General features: G+C 42.3%; 1 protein-coding gene across 6 annotated transcripts in view; it reads left to right on the top strand.

Moving 5' to 3' along the window:
* The window catches only part of SAE1 (SUMO1 activating enzyme subunit 1), a 108,601-nt gene extending 92,926 nt beyond the window's left edge, over positions 1-15,675 (top strand). For all 6 annotated transcript variants that reach the window (XM_077847480.1, XM_077847469.1, XM_077847503.1 and 3 more), the window contains 2 exons: positions 10,443-10,512; positions 14,606-15,675. In XM_077847480.1, coding sequence (XP_077703606.1) covers positions 10,443-10,512; positions 14,606-14,698 — 163 coding nt within the window. In that variant the 3' untranslated portion in view covers positions 14,699-15,675. The remainder of the gene's footprint in view (positions 1-10,442; positions 10,513-14,605) is intronic.
* The last annotated feature ends 2,782 nt before the right edge of the window (positions 15,676-18,457 follow it).

The raw sequence follows: 18,457 nt of genomic DNA, 5'->3' as shown, positions 1-18,457 counted from the left end.
GGTCCTTTCCATTTTAACCATTGCTTATTTTCTTTTATAATTTATTTATTTTAGAGAGAGACCAAGCATGGGGGGAGGGACAGAGAGAGAAAGTCCTGAAGCAGACTTTCTGCAGAGTGTGGGGCCCAGCGTGGGGCTAAGTGTCCCCACCGGCAGACCTTTCTGCAGACCTGTGAAACCAAGTGGTGGCTGCTTAACTCACTGAACCACCTAGGCGCCCCTAAACTGTTCTTAAATGTACACTTTAGGGCAATTGGCTGACTCAGTTGGTGGAGTGTGCAACTCTTGATTTTGGGATTCTGAGTTCAAGTCCTACCTTGAATGTAGAGATTACTTTTTTTTTTTTTTTTTAAGATTTTATTTATATATTCATGAGAGAGAGAGAGGCAGAGGGAGAAGCAGGCTTCTTGAAGGGAGCCCCACGTGGGACTCGATCTTGGGACCCCAGGACCATGCCCTGAGCTGAAGGCAGACTCTCAACCACTGAGCCACCCAGGCATCCAAAGATTATTTAAAAATAAAATCTTTAGGGGCACCTGGGTAGCTTAGTGATTGAGTGTCTGCCTTTGGCTCAGGTTGTGATCCCAGGGTCCTAGAATCTAGTCCCGCATCAGGCTCTCCCTGCAGGGAGCCTGCTTCTCCCTCTGCCTATGTCTCTTCCTATGTGTCTCTCATGAATAAATAAATGAAATTTTTTTTTTTTTTTTTTTTTTTAAATGTACAAGGATACCTGGGTGGCCGAGTGGATGAACATCTGCCTTTGACTCAGAGCGTGATCCTGGGGTCCGGGCTCCTTGCAAGAAGCCTGCTTCTCCCTCTGTGTGTGTCTCTGCCTCTCTCTCTGTTTCTCATGAATGGGTAAAATCTTAAAAACAAAAAGTACAATTCATCGACATTAAGTTTATTCACATTGTTGTGCAGCCATTACTACTGTATATTTCCAGAAGTTTTTCAGCATCCTAAACTGAGAAAATCTTTGCCCATTGAACACTAACTATTCTGCCTTCCCCCAGACTCTGGTAACCTCTATTCTGCTTTCTGCGTCTATGAATTTAGTTATTCTAGCTATTTCATGTAAGCAGAGTCCTACCATATTTGTCCTTTTGTGAAGTTGCTGGTTTTTAAATTATAGAAGTAGTATGTATGTTATGGAAAAATCTGATAGTACAGAATAAATTCAAAGATGAAAATGAAAATCACTCATAATTCCATTACCCAGAGAAAACCACTGACCCTTTGGTATTTTATCTTACACATGTTCTGTCTTAGCAAATGTGAAATCAACAAAGTCCTTTGTAGATTTTTTTTAAAAGACCCGTATAATCGTTCACAAGGGTGGTGGGAAAAGGTGCAGTCTTTTTAGGAAGCAATTTGGAAATATGTATCAGGAGTCATTACAATCAGTGTTCTTTCTTTGGCCCAGTCATTCTCCTTAATAATGAAAATATGCCCTGAAGAAATAATGTGAGAAGTATTTATTACAAAAGATATTCATGGGGTACCCGGGTGGCTCAGTCAGTTAAGCATCCAACTCTTAGTCTCAGCTCAGGCCATGATCCCAGGGTCATGACTTTGAGCCCTGCAATGGGCTCATCCTAGCGCGGAGCTAAATAAATAAGATATTCATTATCATACTTAAAGAGAAATTGGAAACACATTAAAGAGTTAATGACAAAGGACAATGGAGTATTATAGCACAGGTTGAAAATAACGTTTATTATGAAAAATGTCAAGCATACAGAAAAATAAAAACATAAAGTAGTAAATATATACCACTCAGATTCAATTGTTAATATTTTGTTTTTTGTTTTCGGGGGAGGGGCATACTGAAGACATGATGCTTAAAGATGCATCCAGGTTTATCAGTTGGATTTGATTCTGTGTCTCTTTTAATGTAGGGATTGGCAAACTATGGCTTGCCACCTGTTTTTGTAAATAAAGCTTTATTCCACACCTACTTATTTACGTATTATGTGTGTCAGCTTTTGTAGTTTTTACTATAGAGTAAAAGCTTTACTACAAAAGCTGTAGAGTCTACTCTATAACAGCAGACTTAAAGAGTTTAATTAGGGACCATATGGTGCATAAAGGCCAAAAAAATTTACTGTCAATTACTGTATAGAGAATGCTTTCCAACTCCTGATCTAGAATAGTTTATCACTTTCCTCCTCCTCTCCCCCCCTCCCCTCTTCCCTCCCTCCCTTCCTTCCTTCCTTCCTTTTTGGAAGAATCCAGGCCAGTTAAATTGTAGAATGTCCCATATTCTAGATTCATCTGATTGTTTCTTCAGTTGGTGCTTGTTTTGTCTTGTATAATTTTTATAATTTAGACTTGTTTCTTCAGTGGTATTTATTCAATTTTTTTTGGTCAGTGGTATTTAAAAAAAGTTTCATGTGTATAGTAGGGGTACCTGACTGGCTCAGTTGGAGGAGCATGTGACTGTGATTCTTCATCTTGGGGTTGTGAGTTTGAGCCCCACGTTGGATGTAGAGATGATATACATAGCTACATACATACATACATATGAGATGAAATAAACTTATTAAAAATAATAAAATATTTTTAAAAATTTATATACAATAAAATTTATTCTTTTTTGTTCTATGAGTTGTATGTATGGTTTTTTTTAATTGGGTTATTTCTCATTGAATTTTAAGAATTCTTCTTAAAATGTTATTTAAATTTTGTTAACATATAGTTCAATATTAGTTTCTGGAGTAGAATTCAGTGATTCATCATTTAGATACAACACGCAGCGCTCATCACAAGTGCCCTCTTTAATCCCCATCACCCATCTAGCCCATCCCCCCCACCTCCTTCCATCAACTCTGTTTATTCTGTCATTAGGAGTCACTTACGGCTTATCTCCCTTTCTGCTTTTTTTCTTTTCTTCCTTTCCGTATGTTCATCTGTTTTCTTTCTTAAATTTCACATGTGAGTGAGATCATATTTGTCTTTCTCTGGCTGACTTGACTTAGAATACACTCTGGCTCCATCCATGTCATTGCAAATGGCAAAATTTCATTCTTTTTGATGGGTGAGTAATATTCGTGTGTGTGTGCGTTTGTGTGTGTGTGTGGTGTGTGTGTGTGTGTGTACATAAACACTCCACGTCTTTATCATCAGTTGATGGACGTTTGGGCTCTCTCTTTAGTTTGGCTATTGTTGATAATACTGCTATAACACCGGGGTGCATGTGCCCCTTCAAATCTGCATTTTTGTATCCTTTGGGTAAATACCTAGTAGTGCAATTGTTGTATCCTAGGGTAGGTCTATGTTTATCTTTTTTGAGGAACCTCCAAAATGTTCTCCAGAGCAGTTTTACCAGTTTACATTCCCACCAACAGGACAAGAGGGTTCCCTTTTCTTCACAACCTCACCAAGACCTATTGTTTCTTCTATTAATTTTATCCATTCTTAGAACATCTGGTGGCTCAGCGGTTGAGTATCCGCCTTCAGCTCAGGGTGTGATCCCGAAGTCCTGGGATTGAGTCCCACATCGGGTTCCCTGCATGGAGCCTGCTTTTCCCTCTGCCTATGTCTCTGCCTCTCTCTCTCTCTCTCTCTCTGTCTCTCATGAATAAAAAATAAATAAAATATATTTTTTTTATTTTTGAGTGATAAATAAAATCTTAAAAAAAACTTTTTTTAGGGATCCCTGGGTGGTGCAGCAGTTTAGCGCCTGCCTTTGGCCCCGGGCGCAATCCTGGAGACCCGGGATCGAATCCCACATCAGGCTCCCGGTGCATGGAGCCTGCTTCTCCCTCTGCCTGTGTCTCTGCCTCTCTCTCTCTCTCTCTCTCTCTGTGTGTGTGTGACTATCAAAATAAAATTAAATAAAAAAAAAAAAACTTTTTTAGCCATTCTGAGAGGTGTGAGGTGGTACCTCATCATGTTTTTTTTTTTTCTTTTTTTTCATCATGGTTTTGATTTGTATTTCCCTGATGATAAATGATGTTGACCATCTTTTCATGTGTCTGTTAGCCATCTGGATGTCTTCTCTGGAAAAGTGTCTATTCATGTCTCCTGCCCATTTTGTAACTGGATTCTTTGTTTTTGGGGTGTTGAGTTTGGTAAGTTCTTTATAGGTTTTGGGTACTAACCCTTTATCACATGATGTTGTTTGCAAATATCTTATCCTATTCCATAAGCTGCCTTTTGGTTTTCTAGATTCCTTCACTCTACAGAAGCTTTTTATCTTTTTTTTTTTTTTTTAAGATTTTATTTATTTATTCATGAGAGAGGTTTCTGCCTGTGTTCTCCTCTAGGATCTTTATGGTTTCCTGTCTCACATTTAGGTCTTTCATCCATTTTGAATTTAGTTTTGAATATGGTATAAGAAAGTGGTCCAGGGGTGTCTGGGTAGCTCTGTGTCCATTAAGTGTCTAACTTTGGGTCGGGTCATGATCCTGAGGTCCTGGGGTCCTGGGATCAAGCCCTGCATCGAGCTCCAACTCAGTAGGAAACTCGCTTCTCCCTCCCCTGTTCCCGTTCCCCTTGCTTGTGCTTGCTCTGTCTCACACTCTCAAATAAATCTTAAAAAAAAAAAAAAAAAAAAAGGTTAGTTGACTATGTAGTTGTGGGTTGTTTTTGTTTTTAAAGTTCCATGAACTTGGAGTGCAGTCTGGCTCCATCAGTAGAGCATGCAATTCTTGATCTCAGTTGTTAGTTCAAGCCCTGCATTAGGCATAGAGATTACAGAAAAGAAAGAAAGAGAGAGAGAGAGATAGGAAGGAAAGGTAGATAGATAGATAGATAGATAGATAGATAGATAGATAGATATTCATTTATTCATTCTTGGGGTACCCCAGTAGCTCAGTTAAGCATTCGACTCTTGATTTTTGACTCATGTCATGATCTCAGGGTTGTGAGATCAAGCTGACTTGGGTTCCACACTGGATTTGGAGCCTTAAGATTCCCTTTTTCCCTCTCCCTTTCCAAAAACAAAAGAAAGAAAAGTTTCATTGCCCTAAAAATTCCCTTGTAGTGCTTGATAACAAGGCAGCTCTTTTTTCTCTGTAGCCACTGATCTGTTCTCTATTCCTATAGTTCTGTCTTTCCAATGATGTTATACATTCAGCATGTGTAGCCTTTTGAGTCTGGCTTCTTTCACTTAGTTTAATTCATTTGAAATTCATCCATGTTATATGAATGGATAGCTCATTTCTTCTTATTGCTGAGCAGTAGTGTACTGTATGGATACACCAGTTTGTTCACCAGATGAAGGACATTTGGGTTGTTCCCGGTTTTGGGCAATTAAAGACTAAAGCCACTGTAAACATTCACGTGTTTTTGTGTGAGCATAAGTTTTTATTTCTCTTGGGTGTGTATACCTAAGAGTGGAATTGATGAATCATATGGTAATTTTATGTTTAACATTTTGAGGAACTGCCAGACTGTCTTCCATAGCAGCCACACCGCCTTGCCACTCCACCAACACTTTTGTGTGGATTCCAGTTTCTCCACATCCTTACCAACAAGTGTTATTGTCTGTTAATTTAGCCTTAGTGGGTAATAAGTTGTATTTCACTATAGCTTTGATTTGCATTCTTAATGACTAATGATGTAGAACATCTCTTCATGTACTTGGTGGCCATTTGTATATGTTTTAAGCAAAATGCTATTCAAATAATTTGTGCATTTTTAAATTCTTTTCTTTTTCTTTTTTCTTTTTTAGATATTTTATTTATTTATTCATAACACAGAGAAGGAGAGAGAGAAGCAGAGACACAGGCAGAGGGAGAAGCAGGCTCCATGCAGGGAGCCCAATGTGGGACTCGATCCCGGATCCCCAGGATCAGGCCCTAGGCTGAAGGCGGTACTAAACTGCTGAGCCACCTGGACTGCCCTGTTTTTCTTTTTTATTGTTAGTCATAAAGAGTTCTCTATAGAGAGGCATCTAGATGGCTCAGTCGGTTAGGCATCTGCCTTCACCTTGGGTCATGATCTTGGGGTCCTGAGATATCGAGTCCCACGTCAGGTTTCTTGCTCATGTGCGCGCGCATGCTCTCTCACTTTCTCTGTCTCTGTCTCTGTCTCTGTCTCTCTCTCTCTCAAATAAATAATCTTTAAAAAAAAGTTTTTTTTTTTTTTTAAGATTTTATTTATTTATTCATGAGAGAGACACAGAGAGAGAGGCAGAGATACAGGCAAGGGAGAAGCAGGCTCCATGCAGGGATCCTAACGCGGGACTTGATCCTGGGACTCCAGGACCACGCCCCGGGCCGAAGGCAGGTGCCAAACCGTTGAGCCATCCAGGGATCCTCCCAGAAAAGAGTTCTTTATAGAATCTGGATATACAGGTTGTTCATCAGATACATGATTCACAAAATTTTTAATCTATTCTGTGGATTGTCTTTTCACTCTCTGAAATGAAAAGTATTCTTTGTTTTGTTTTGTTTTTAATTTTTATTTATTTATGATAGTCAGAGAGAGAGAGAGAGGCAGAGACTTAGGCAGAGGGAGAAGCAAGCTCCATGCACCGGGAGTCCGATGTGGGATTCGATCCCCGGTCTCCAGGATCGTGCCCTGGGCCAAAGGCAGGCGCTAAACCACTGTGCCACCCAGGGATCCCCTGAAAAGTATTCTTTGAAGTACAAGTTTTTGATTTTTATGAAATAACAATTTATCTTTTTTTTTCTTTTTTCATGTTGCTTCTCCTAGGATAACGTTTAAGAAACCATTGCCTAATCCAAGGTCATGAAGATTTATTGCTGTTTTGTAGTTTTAGCTATTATATTTAGATCTGTGAGCCTTTTTTTTTTTTCTTTTAAGATTTTATTTATTCATGAGAGACACACAGAGAGAGGCAGAGACGCCGCTGTGCCACCCAGGGATCCCCCTGTGAACCATTTTTGAATCAGCTTTTGTGCATGGTGTGAGGTAGAGGTTCAGCTTCATTCTTTTGCACGTGGAGACCCACTTGTCCAGTATTGTTTGTTATAGAGATTTTTTTCAGGGGCATCTGGGTGGTTCAGTTGACTAAGCATCTGCCTTCAGCTCAGGTAGTGATCCCAGGGTTCTGGGGTTGGATTCCTTGCTAGAGGAGTCAGCTTCTCCCTCTCCCTTTATCCCTTCCCCTGCTGGTGCTCTCTCTCAAATAAATAAATAAAATCATTAAGAAAAATAAAAAGGGGATCCCTGGGTGGCGCAGTGGTTTGGCGCCTGCCTTTGGCCCAGGGCACGATCCTGGAGACCCGGGATCGAATCCCACGTCGGGCTCCCTGCATGGAGCCTGCTTCTCCCTCTGCCTGTGTCTCTGCCTCTCTCTCTCTCTCTGTCTCTCATGAATAAATAAAATCTTTAAACACACACACATACAGACACAAATCAGTTGACGATATAGGTATTTATTTCTGGATTCTTACTTCTTTTTTTTTTTTTTTTAAAGATTTTATTTATTTATTCATAGAGACACAGCTAGAGAGAGAGAGGCAGAGACACAGGCAGAGGGAGAAGCAGGCACTATGCAGGGAGCCTGATGTGGGACTCGATCCCGGGTCTCCAGGATCACACCCCGGGCTGCAGGCGGCGCTAAACCGCTGCGCCACTGGGGCTGCCCTGGATTCTTACTTCTATTTCACTGATCTATATGTCTGTCAATATAGATACCAGTACCACAGTATTTTGAGTACTGTTGTTTTGTAGTAGTAGTAGTAGTAAGTTGTGAAATTGAGACATGTGAGTTTCTTCTTTCTCACAATTCTTTTGACTAGTCTGGGTCTCTTGCATTCCCATACAAATTTTTAGGATGGATTTTCCCATTTCTACAAAAAAGGCAGCTAGTAATTTGATGGGGATTATGCCAAAAATATAGAATAAATTTGGGGGGTATTGCCACCTTAGCAGTGTTCAGTGTTCTGATCATGAGTGTGGGATGTTTTTCCATTTATTTACTTATTTTATTTTGTTCAAAAATGTTTTGTAGTCTACAGAATGTAAGTTTTACACTATTGTTAAGCTATTCCTAAATATTTTATACTTTTGGGTGGTAATATAAATGGAGGTCTTAATTTCATTTTCAAAATGTTCATTGCTAATTTATAGAAATACAATTCATTTTTGTCTATTAATCTTATATCCTACAGCCTTGCTGATTAAATTTAATAGTTGAGTAATTTTTCTGTAGATTCCATAGTATTTTCTATATACTCGATCATGTTATCTACTTCTTCCTTTCTAATCTGTCAGTCTCATTCATTTTTCTTTCCTTAATTGTGGTGGCTAGAACCCCTAGTATAATGTCATATAGAAGTGGTGAGAGCAGACGTCCTTGTCTTATCCCCAATCTTAGGAGGAAAGCTTTCAGTCTTTCACCATTAAGTATGATATCAGCTGTAGACTTTTCGTAGATGCCCTTCATCAGGTTGATGAAATTTCCCTCTGTTCTCAGTTTGTTAGGTGTTATTATCATCAAGAGGTGCTGGATTTTGTCACGTTTTTTCCCCTCTGTCTGTTGAGATGATCATGTGTTTATGGTCCCTGTATTCATTTAATACGGCAATACTACATTGACTGATTTTTCAGATACTAAACCAACCTTGCATTTCTGGTTTTAAATCAATCCCACTTAGTCATGGTGTATAATCTTTTATGTATGTTGCTGGTTAGGTTTGTTAGCATTTTGTTGAGATAATATACTATTTAAAAGAGAAAAAAAGAATATTAAATTGTATAGTATAATTGCACAGAATACAGGTGTATTTTTTTTTTTTTAATTTTTTTTTTAAATTTTTATTTATTTATGATAGTTACAGAGAGAGAGAGAGGGAGGCAGAGACACAGGCAGAGGGAGAAGCAGGCTCCATGCACCGGGAGCCCGATGTGGGATTCGATCCCGGGTCTCCGGGATCACGCCCTGGGCCAAAGGCAGGCGCCAAACCGCTGCGCCACCCAGGGATCCCAGGTGTATTTTTTTTTAAAGGAAAATATTTCCACGTTTGATTATCTTTGAGTAGTGGGATAATGAGTGACTAGTTTTTCTTTCTTTTTTTTTTTTTGTGACTAGTTTTTCTTTGTTATCGTTCTCTGTTTGATAATCTATGAAGGACCTTGATAATCCAGAGGAAAAGTTAACCTCTGTGATTGTACAGATGGAAATACTGGTCCCACCAGGGTGTGGTGGGATGGGCACCTTCACACAAGGTTGATGGGAGTTGAAATGGTAAAGCTTTTCTTGAGGGCATTTTGGCACAATGTGTCAGGATCCAGAAATTCTGTATTTAGAAATTTGCCGTAAAGAATTATTGGACACCTATGCCAAGATACTTGTTTGCATTGTTGAACAGATTAAATATCCATCAGTAGATTACAGAGCAGAGTTAATGACTTTTATATATATATATAATATACATAAATATTTATATAATATATAATTTATTCATAGTATTTTATATATTTATAATTTATTATAATTTATATAATATATTTAAATATATTTATATAAAACATGATTTAATTATATGTGTTTAGATATGTGCACTTTTAAAAATCACAAAGGATTTTTTTTTTTTTTTAAGATTTTACTTATTTATTCATGAGATACACACAGAGAGAGGGAGGCAGAAACACAGGCAGAGGGAAAAGCAGGCTCCATGCAGGGAGCCCAATGTGAGACTCGATCCCAGGTCTCCAGGATCATGCCCTCTGCTGAAAGCAGCGCTAAACCGCTAAGCCACCCGGGCTGCCCCAAATCAGGAAGGATGTGTATCACACTGGAAAGATTTGTGGTAGTCTCCTGGTGGTAGGGTTCCTTAGGTAAGCTTTCACTTTAACTTTTCTGTGTTCCACTTTGCTCATTTAGAAAATACCTTTGTTTCAGGGCTGGGAACTGACAGAACACACTTCCTCTGGGGAGATGGTGGGAGAGTGTTATACTGCCCAGGAGTGGTGATTTGGAGGGACAGGTGACAGTATTAGCTAATATTTGTCCTCTGGTTGCCTCATCCTGGCCCACAAGGGTTGGTATCTATGTGAGTAGCAAAGACTTCCTGCCCCCATGCTTCAATTTCAGGCCCCAGATTTCCCATGCCTCCTACATGTTAACACAGGCCTTCTCCCTGACATCTGTCTGGGAACAGCAGATAGAACCCACTGCCCATTGTGGGTAAGAAGAGAATTGCGAGAATGTGACCGGGGCACTGAAACATCTGATATTTGTTGGACCTTATTTTTAGGAAGCACAGATATAGTCTTTCCTTTAACTTAAACAAAAAATGTTGTGAAACAATTCCTGCCTGCCTTGCGAGGTTCAGAGGTCTTTCCCAACTAACCTCCTGGAGCAGATTTCATTTTCATACCTAGGTGCCAGCATTAGCATTGCTGTCTGAGTTGACTCCTCCTGGTAGATGTTTTCATTCAGGCGAGCCCACTACTGACCTTTGCCAGATATCTACCAGCCTTCCTGTTCCTCAGGGCTCCATTTCATTTGTCTTCTCTTCTAGGTACTGCTTCTCTGAGATGGCCCCAGTGTGTGCAGTGGTTGGAGGGATCCTGGCCCAGGAAATTGTGAAGGTAAAGAATCCCTTTGAAGCAGATCGTTGATCCACCATGGTCTTGTCGGTGTGCCAACCAGAGAGAACCCCTGGCTAACCTTAGAGAGCTGCCTGGTTTCTCGGACTCTATTCATCTTTGTTTTGTGACTTGCCCTTTTCCTTTCTTCACCCTCCTACCTCATCCTATTCTCTCCAGCCTGTTCAGATGAGCATACAGCAAATGATCTTTGAGTGTCTACTCTGTGCTAAGCCTAGAACTGGGCATAGTGTCCTTCAGGTACTGTCTGCAGACTGTCCCCTAACTATACTGCTGAGTTATGTGGTGCTTATGATATTTGCCATGTATCTTGCTCTATGAAATGATACTCTGATGATCTCCATTTAAAGGGAGGGCACTGAAGCCCAGATATGGGGCTCCAAAACCTGTGCTCTTCTGCTTCATGTGGTTTTTCTCTGTCCATGACATGGCATTAGAGCTTCCTCTTGTTATGCACACACCATGGGTATTTATTCAGAAGGGGGCATTCATTCCGTACCAGTGGAGCATGTGTACTATCCCAGGAGCCTCACAAGGCTCTATAGAGGGTGACCTGTGATCCCATTAGGTTTGGTGTCATTGTCCCTCTCAGAAGCGAAATATTTCACCTGGGGTTACGTAACCAATAACTAGCACAGCCCACCTTTTCTCTTCTGGAACATTCTGGTTGTCAAAACTACAGCATATCCCAGAATACTTTCTTTGGGGCTTTGACATTTGCCCCACAACAATCTTCCTTTTGTAGGTTCTTGACTGCTTCAGTAACTTTGTAGTGATGCTTTGTCCTTTTTCATGGAGCAGAGTCATGCCTAGTTAAATTATTTTCTGTGCTCATTTACATGTTGTGTTTGAGCTTAGGAGGACCATTTGGAGATTTAGTTCTTAATATTTTGTCTTTAAGTCCGTAAATTTGCTCTGGAGACATTTGACTCAATTTTTTTTTTTTTTTTTTTTTTCCATTTGACTCAATTTGACAGTCCTACCATCTTTAAGGCTTTTTTTTTTTTTTTTTTTTTTCCCCCTCTCTTCTTTCCTGGCGAGCCCCAGGGAGATAAGGAGAAGAAGAGAGGGATGTGATGGCCACACCTGTTTTGGTGTTCATGCCTTCTGCTTAATTCAGACTGCTATGAAAATTGTAACTTTTTTTTTTTTTTTTTAAGATTTTATTTATTCATAGAGAGAGAGAGAGGCAGAGACACAGGCAGAGGGAGAAGCAGGCTCCATGCAGGGAGCCCGATGCGGGACTTGATCCCGGGCCTCCAGGATCACACCCCAGGCTGCAGGCGGCGCTAAACCGCTGGGCCAGAGGGGCTGCCCGAAAATTGTAGCTTATATGCCCAATATAAGCTGCCCAGAATTGTGGGCAGCCTCAATTGTGGCTGCCCAGAAGACTGTTGAGAAGTATTCTTTTTTTTTTTTTTTTTTTTTAATTTTTATTTATTTATGATAGTCACAGAGAGAGAGAGAGAGGCGCAGAGACACAGGCAGAGGGAGAAGCAGGCTCCATGCACCGGGAGCCCGACGTGGGACTCGATCCCGGGTCTCCAGGATCGCGCCCTGGGCCAAAGGCAGGCGCCAAACCGCTGCGCCACCCAGGGATCCCTGTTGAGAAGTATTCTGAAGCCACCTATGGACAAACTCAGGAAGAAGGAGCACAATAATCGGAGAATCCTAAGGGAACACACTCATTTTTGTAGCCTATAGTGACAACAACAGTAACAATATTTATTGAAATGCCCGCCCTGTACCATGCAGAGACCATACTCTTCACATGGATGCACTCATCCTCAAAACAGCCCTATGAAGTAGGACTATTGTGACCACCCCTGATACATAGAGGAGGAGCTGAGGTGCAAAGAAGTGGTAGAGCCAGGATTAGAACCCAGGACTGGTCTCTGAGCCTGTGCCCTTCACCACACAGCCCTCATGCTTCACGTGCTATCTGCATGGAACCGGGGGCACTGTCTTTGTGGTTTCAGCCTCACTTTGTACATCTCACCAAGAAACTGCTCGCTAGGTTTTTCATGTGGGGTGGAGATTAGGGGTCAGGGTGGCTGTCCTTGACCCCATTGTTTGCAGTGGCTTCCCCACATCCCAGTCCTAACCTCTAATGCAGCCCCCTCCTTCCTGCCTGCTGGGGACAGCTGTTGCTCGCATCTTGTTTCTGTTTATCCCAGACAGCCAGAGTACTCTGCATTCTTGGTTGCTGGGTGTGTTTGGAATCTCCCCCTACCCCCATCTTGCTTGGAAAGCACTTTACCTTTAGCCCTGTGTTCACCCCATGGCCTGCCTGGTGTCTTGTCCCCGCCACCCACCCCCCTTACTTAATACCATTCAGCCTTCAGCCAGCTGGCATCAGGGTCCCACAATCTGAAGGCTGCAGGACCCCCCCTTCTCTCCTGAGGACCATCTAACCATCCATAACAAGTAAACATTAGGAGTTGGAGGGCAAATGTAAGTCTGTTCCCTGGAATCCTCATTGTTCCTTCCTTCCTTCCATCATTTCAAATACCACATATTCTGTCAATGTCCCCTCTTCTGTCATGCTTCCTTAGGTGTCAGTCCTCTGTCTTTTGCCTCCCACTGTCCCCTCTAGGCCTGTCTGCAGTACTAGTGGTGATGGTGTCAGTGGCAGCCATACTGGATTCTATTGTGTCATCTCCTGTAATTGAGTTCTGGGGTATAGGAGTTCTAATGTAGGGTTGTGGGCCCTTCTTCCTGGCTGAGTGCTTGGGGTCCTCAGAGGGATCCTAGGGATCTCTGGCTCCATTACTCATGGCAGCTTCCACTTTTTGATAATTTGGTATGTGCCAGATGTATTACAAGCTTGATTGCATCTCATGTTCACTGAAAACTGTAGCAGGCACGTGCTATTGATTTGCCATTTTGTATGTAAGCCCAGAGGAGCATGCCATTCCTCAAAATCCTTAGTACCTACCATGACCTGGCACAGAGTAGATGCTCTATAAGTTTTCCATGGACAGATGGCTGAATAACCACTTGAAGTAGGTATAATCATCCCCATTTTACAGATGAAGAAACAGGTTGAGATTGGCGCTTAATTCAAAAAGAAGTAGTTCAGGCCTCGTAAAATGCCCTATGAATGACAGGAGTGGTGCTCCTGGGAACCTTTAAACCCTGCCCAATGGCTTGCTTGGACAGTGTCCTCATATTTAAATGGTAACCCTTTTTGAGGTAAGAACCTCTTAGAAAACTCACTGACACCTATGAATCCTTTCTCCAGTGCACATGTGTACACATGATTCAGCATGTAATTTCAGGAGGTCTAGTCTTACCTTTAAAAGTGCTTCTGTTAACCCCACAAGATAATTACCATTTCCATGGCTAAATAGCACTCCCGGGCTCTCTGGATCCCAGCCCTAACCTGTCATGCAGAAGAAGGCAGGCAGCATGTCTCCTCATAGAAGAGCCACTTCTGCGTCAGTGTATGTCCCGCAGGTGATGAGGGCCACCACCTTTCTCCGTCCAGTAGTACTAAATAATTATTACTGCTGTTTGCCAGCAGTGCTTCTCCGTGTGGAGCATTTCACATGGTTGAAGAACATCCTCGCCTCTCTTTTTTTTTTTTTTTAATTTTATTTATTTACTTATTCATGAGAGAGACACAGAGAGAGAGAGAGAGAGGCAGAGACACAGACGGAGAAGCAGGCTCCATACAGGGAGCTCGACATGGGACTTGATCCCGGGTCTCCAGGATCACGCCCGGGGCCGAAGGTGGTGCTAAACCACTGAGCCACCCCGGGCTACCCACATCACCTCTTTTAAAGCCTAGGATAACACATGTGCTACTTTCATTTATGTGGGGAAGTGGAGTTCAGAGAGGCTAAGTGACCTGTCCAGAGACACAGAGGTGATCAGGGACAGCTCAGAGAGACATGGCAGTCACAGTTGTGTCTCAAACTAGCCGCTTAACTCCTGAGGAGCAAATTTAACCTCTTTTGAGAAGCGCTGCTAAGTTTTAGAAGATCTGGGTTTTTTCTTTTTTTTTTTTTTCTCTCCATATTAGCCCTTTGAAAGCGTCTGAGCTGAACCCTCATCTTGTTTTTCTTCCCAGGCCCTGTCTCAAAGGGACCCTCCTCACAACAACTTCTTCTTTTTTGATGGCATGAAGGGGAATGGGATTGTGGAATGCCTCGGCCCCAAGTGAACCTAAGACTTGGCAGCCCTGGAGATGCTGACCTGCAGCCTGCCCACATGTGTGCCCTGTCCCCTTCCCCCACGAAGGCAACTCCAGACAGGGGAAAAGTGAAGCCATTGGACCAAGTACAAACCATTTTCTGCGAGCACTGAGCTTGTACAGATGTTTGACTTCCATGCACCAACAGCTGCTCAGCAAAGGGTGTAGGGACTGGCTGTCTGTTGCAGCACTGTGGAGGGCTGTTTGCCAGCCATCACCTGAATGCCCCCACTGATGCATCCCTCTGTCCTGGTGCTGCCACGGCATCACCAGCCCTCTGGGGCCCTGCAGAAGACACCTGCCAGGAACCAGCACGCCTCGTTATGTAGGATCCTCTTGCCACCTTCTTGGAGTTACTCCCTGCCCGCTGTCATACAGAGAAAAGCAGGACTCCAGGTGGAGAATAAGGCTGGGCCTGATGAAACACTAGTGGAGCAACAGTTCCAAATGCAGACAGGTGCCCTAGAGGGGAAAAGACGTGGCAGGCGGGATGTATTTCCTCCAGAGTTTGAGACCTTGAAAAACAACAGGTGGCATCTGGTGTGCTGTTCTTGAGTTTTAGTTCAGGATTAGTTGGGTTTCAGCCTGGATTTTGGAAGAGAGGAAATGTTACCAAAGTTCCCTTGGGCTTTAGGGCAAGACCTTGCTAAGTGAACGTGAGTGGGAAAACTTGTTTTAAAAAGGCAGATTCCAGGGTCCCACCTTCTGAGGATTCTGATGTATTGGGGCCCAAGCTGGGACATAGGAGCCTGTCTTCTCAGGGCCCCCCCACACCTGATGCGGCTCAGGCCGTCCTGGAAGTTGCTTTAAAGGGCTGTGCCATTCCTTCTTTACCCGCCTTCCCCGACCCCCAAATTGAATTGCAGCTGTTTGTGTTGTTTTATATTTTCTATATTTCCTTGGTTCTTGGAAAAGGAATGATAGAAATAAAGTTATTTGCTTTAGGATTTACCTGTTGTTTTTCCACATTACAAACCCCGTCCTCTAACAGGGAGTGATCCTCCCAATGGTCTTTTTTAACCTAAAGAAATATCACTGGATGCTTCAGTATGACTCAGAGAATTCCTCCCCTCTTTCACCATTTCTGCCATTGTTTTTCTGGGTAATGCAACAAGAGTTAGAGTGCTCAAATTCTAGAGCACATAAAAGCTTCTGGTTCCAAATGTTCGTTGACCAATTCAATAGTGGCTATTCTCAGTGACAAGAACTATATATATATGTATATATATATATTTTTTTTAAATTTATTCATGAGAGACACAGAGAGGCAGAGACACAGGCAGAGAGAGAAGCAGGCTCCATGCAAGGAGCCTGATGTGGGACTCGATCCTGGGACCCCACGATCATGTCCTGGGTGAAAGAAAGATACTCCACTGCTGAGCCACCCAGGCGTCCCAACAAAAACTATATTAACGAGAAATAAAAGACGGGATGCTGATGCTACCTTAAAGTTAAGTGCCATTAAGTAATATGCCTCAAGTCCCACAGCCGGTGGGATCAAAGCTTTCGTTAGCTCGGGATACCAGGTTTATCTTGACTCGATAGTCTGAGCTTGCTCCAGTTTTCATCACCCTCCTTGGATTTTGCCTTGTTGTAAAAGTGTGTGAGGTGTGAGTCTGGCCAGTTTGAACAAATTCACCCCTTTCCTATTTCAGCCCTGCTGTGTTGAGAAAAGAAAACAATTGGTCTCCCCTGGGAGGAGGTACTCCATTCCCTGACCCTCCTGATCAGCTCTCCTCCCTAGCTAGGACTGCATTTCTGGAGGGGCCCCTTTCTGGACCCCATCAGTGTCAAGTCAGGGGCACCAAGGTCAGTGTTTTTTGTCAATGGATGAATCTCACCCTTTGAAATTTTAGGCCAATGACACCCTTTTACTTTGCAGTGTGGGGCCTTCGTCACAAGGGGGAGTAGGTGGGTCTGGATGGATAAAAACAAGATTGTCATACTAGAATCTTCCCTGAAGCTCTTCAAACTTTTCCACCCCTGTACCACTAAATGGCAGAAATTGAGTCATCCAGAAAGGACCCTTCGGGAATCTGGGGGTGGTGCTGGAAGCTGCCAGCCCCAGGCAAGCAATGTCTCTATTCTCATTTCTTCAAATTTCATGTTCTCCCACATTACATGTTAGCATTATCATAAAACTGGTTTTCCTCAAGTCTCCAGAGGAGCACAGTGATCATCCTGTGGTTTCTAATACCTCCAGGAGATAATGTAGCTACTTGGGAAAGAGATCTAATCTGTGAAGGTAACAAATACTTTTGGGATGCTAGAGTTACTAAATGAAAGGAAGTGGGCTGTCTTTGGGGCTGCCAGGTTTCTTCCACTCCATACCCCACTTCTGTTGTCTGTGGTATGTGTAGTAGCCAAACTGTTAAGTTGAAGCCTCAGAACATTCTAGTGGAACAGGTGCTACCAAAAAAAAAAAAAAAAAAAAAAAAAAGCAAAGGTAAAAAATGACAATAAAAAGCTCTCAGTCCCATCGGAAACCTTTATTCTGTGGTTTCCCTTTACAGCAGAGACCCTTTTTTATCAGTTTCTTGCATATTTTTTGGTAAATACAAATGTTTATCTATTGAGGTATGTCCTATTTGCCCTTTGCAGATGAGAAAATGGAGGCTTAGGTTGGAGTTGGCAAGTCAAAAGTGTTTAATAGCCAACATGCTCACACTACCTGCGTAGTACCTTGAAAAATACTTGCACATTAACTAAATTGTTTGAATCCTCACAGCTCCCCCATGGGGATCGATGCTGTTGTCATGTTCATACTGTAAATGAAGGTACAGTCTGACCTAACAAGTATGGGCAAAATGGGGGCTGATGGGAAGGCTTTTACACAAGGTGCTTAGAGGACATTTATTTAGTGGTACCACTACTTGTTAGTGACTGGGGCTTTGCCTCCACAAGGTCCTGAGACCCAGTTGCCACTGAAAACAATCTGGCAGCCCCAGGTGTTCAGGGAGGGCCTTCAGCTGGATCCAGAAGGGCAGGCAGATTTTGATTTTAAGCTTGTAGTAACATAATTGAAGCAATATACATATACATGGGTGAAAAGATTCCTCCCTACTGCCTCATAGGCCTGGCAGCTCAAGGTTGGCCATATAGCAGGAGCAGCTGACTTCACAGATAAATTCAGGATTTTGGAGAGAAATGTGAGATGCTTTTTGGATATATTAGCAGTATCCACTTTCATATATACCTCCCAGAGGTCACTCTTGGCAGCCTTTGACAGTGAATCTTTCCAGACTGTCAGATTTAGACCCAGACTCTACTACTTAGCTCTGTGACCTTGGGCAAGTGACCTTTTGTGCCTCCGTTGCCCCATGTGTAAAATGGGGTAATAGTACATTCCTCTGATCATGTGGGAATTGAATGAATGAATACATTCTTTTGAGTAGAAGTTGCTCCCTGTTAGCTGCTATTATGTGTAACTTTTTCTGCAACATGCTTTTTTTCCCCACAATGTCTTAGAGATCCTTGTCAGTGCATTGTGCATTGAATTCCAAAACCACAGATGAACCATAAGCTATTTAATCAGTCTGCTGTTGAGTGACATGGAGCTGGTTTCCTTTGCACATGCTTGAGAAAGACTCCCCAAAGCCCGATGCCACGGTTATAGAGTATATAAATGCATTTGAGATGTTGATTCCTTCCAAAAGACTAGCGTGGTAGCATTTTTACAATGTCATTTGTTGTTTGGATAGATAATAGGTGTGTGTAGTGCAGAACTGA

Source organism: Canis aureus, chromosome 1 (assembly GCF_053574225.1).
Source record: "Canis aureus isolate CA01 chromosome 1, VMU_Caureus_v.1.0, whole genome shotgun sequence".
Lineage (NCBI taxonomy): Eukaryota > Metazoa > Chordata > Mammalia > Carnivora > Canidae > Canis > Canis aureus.
This window is presented reverse-complemented; position numbering and strand designations above follow the sequence as displayed.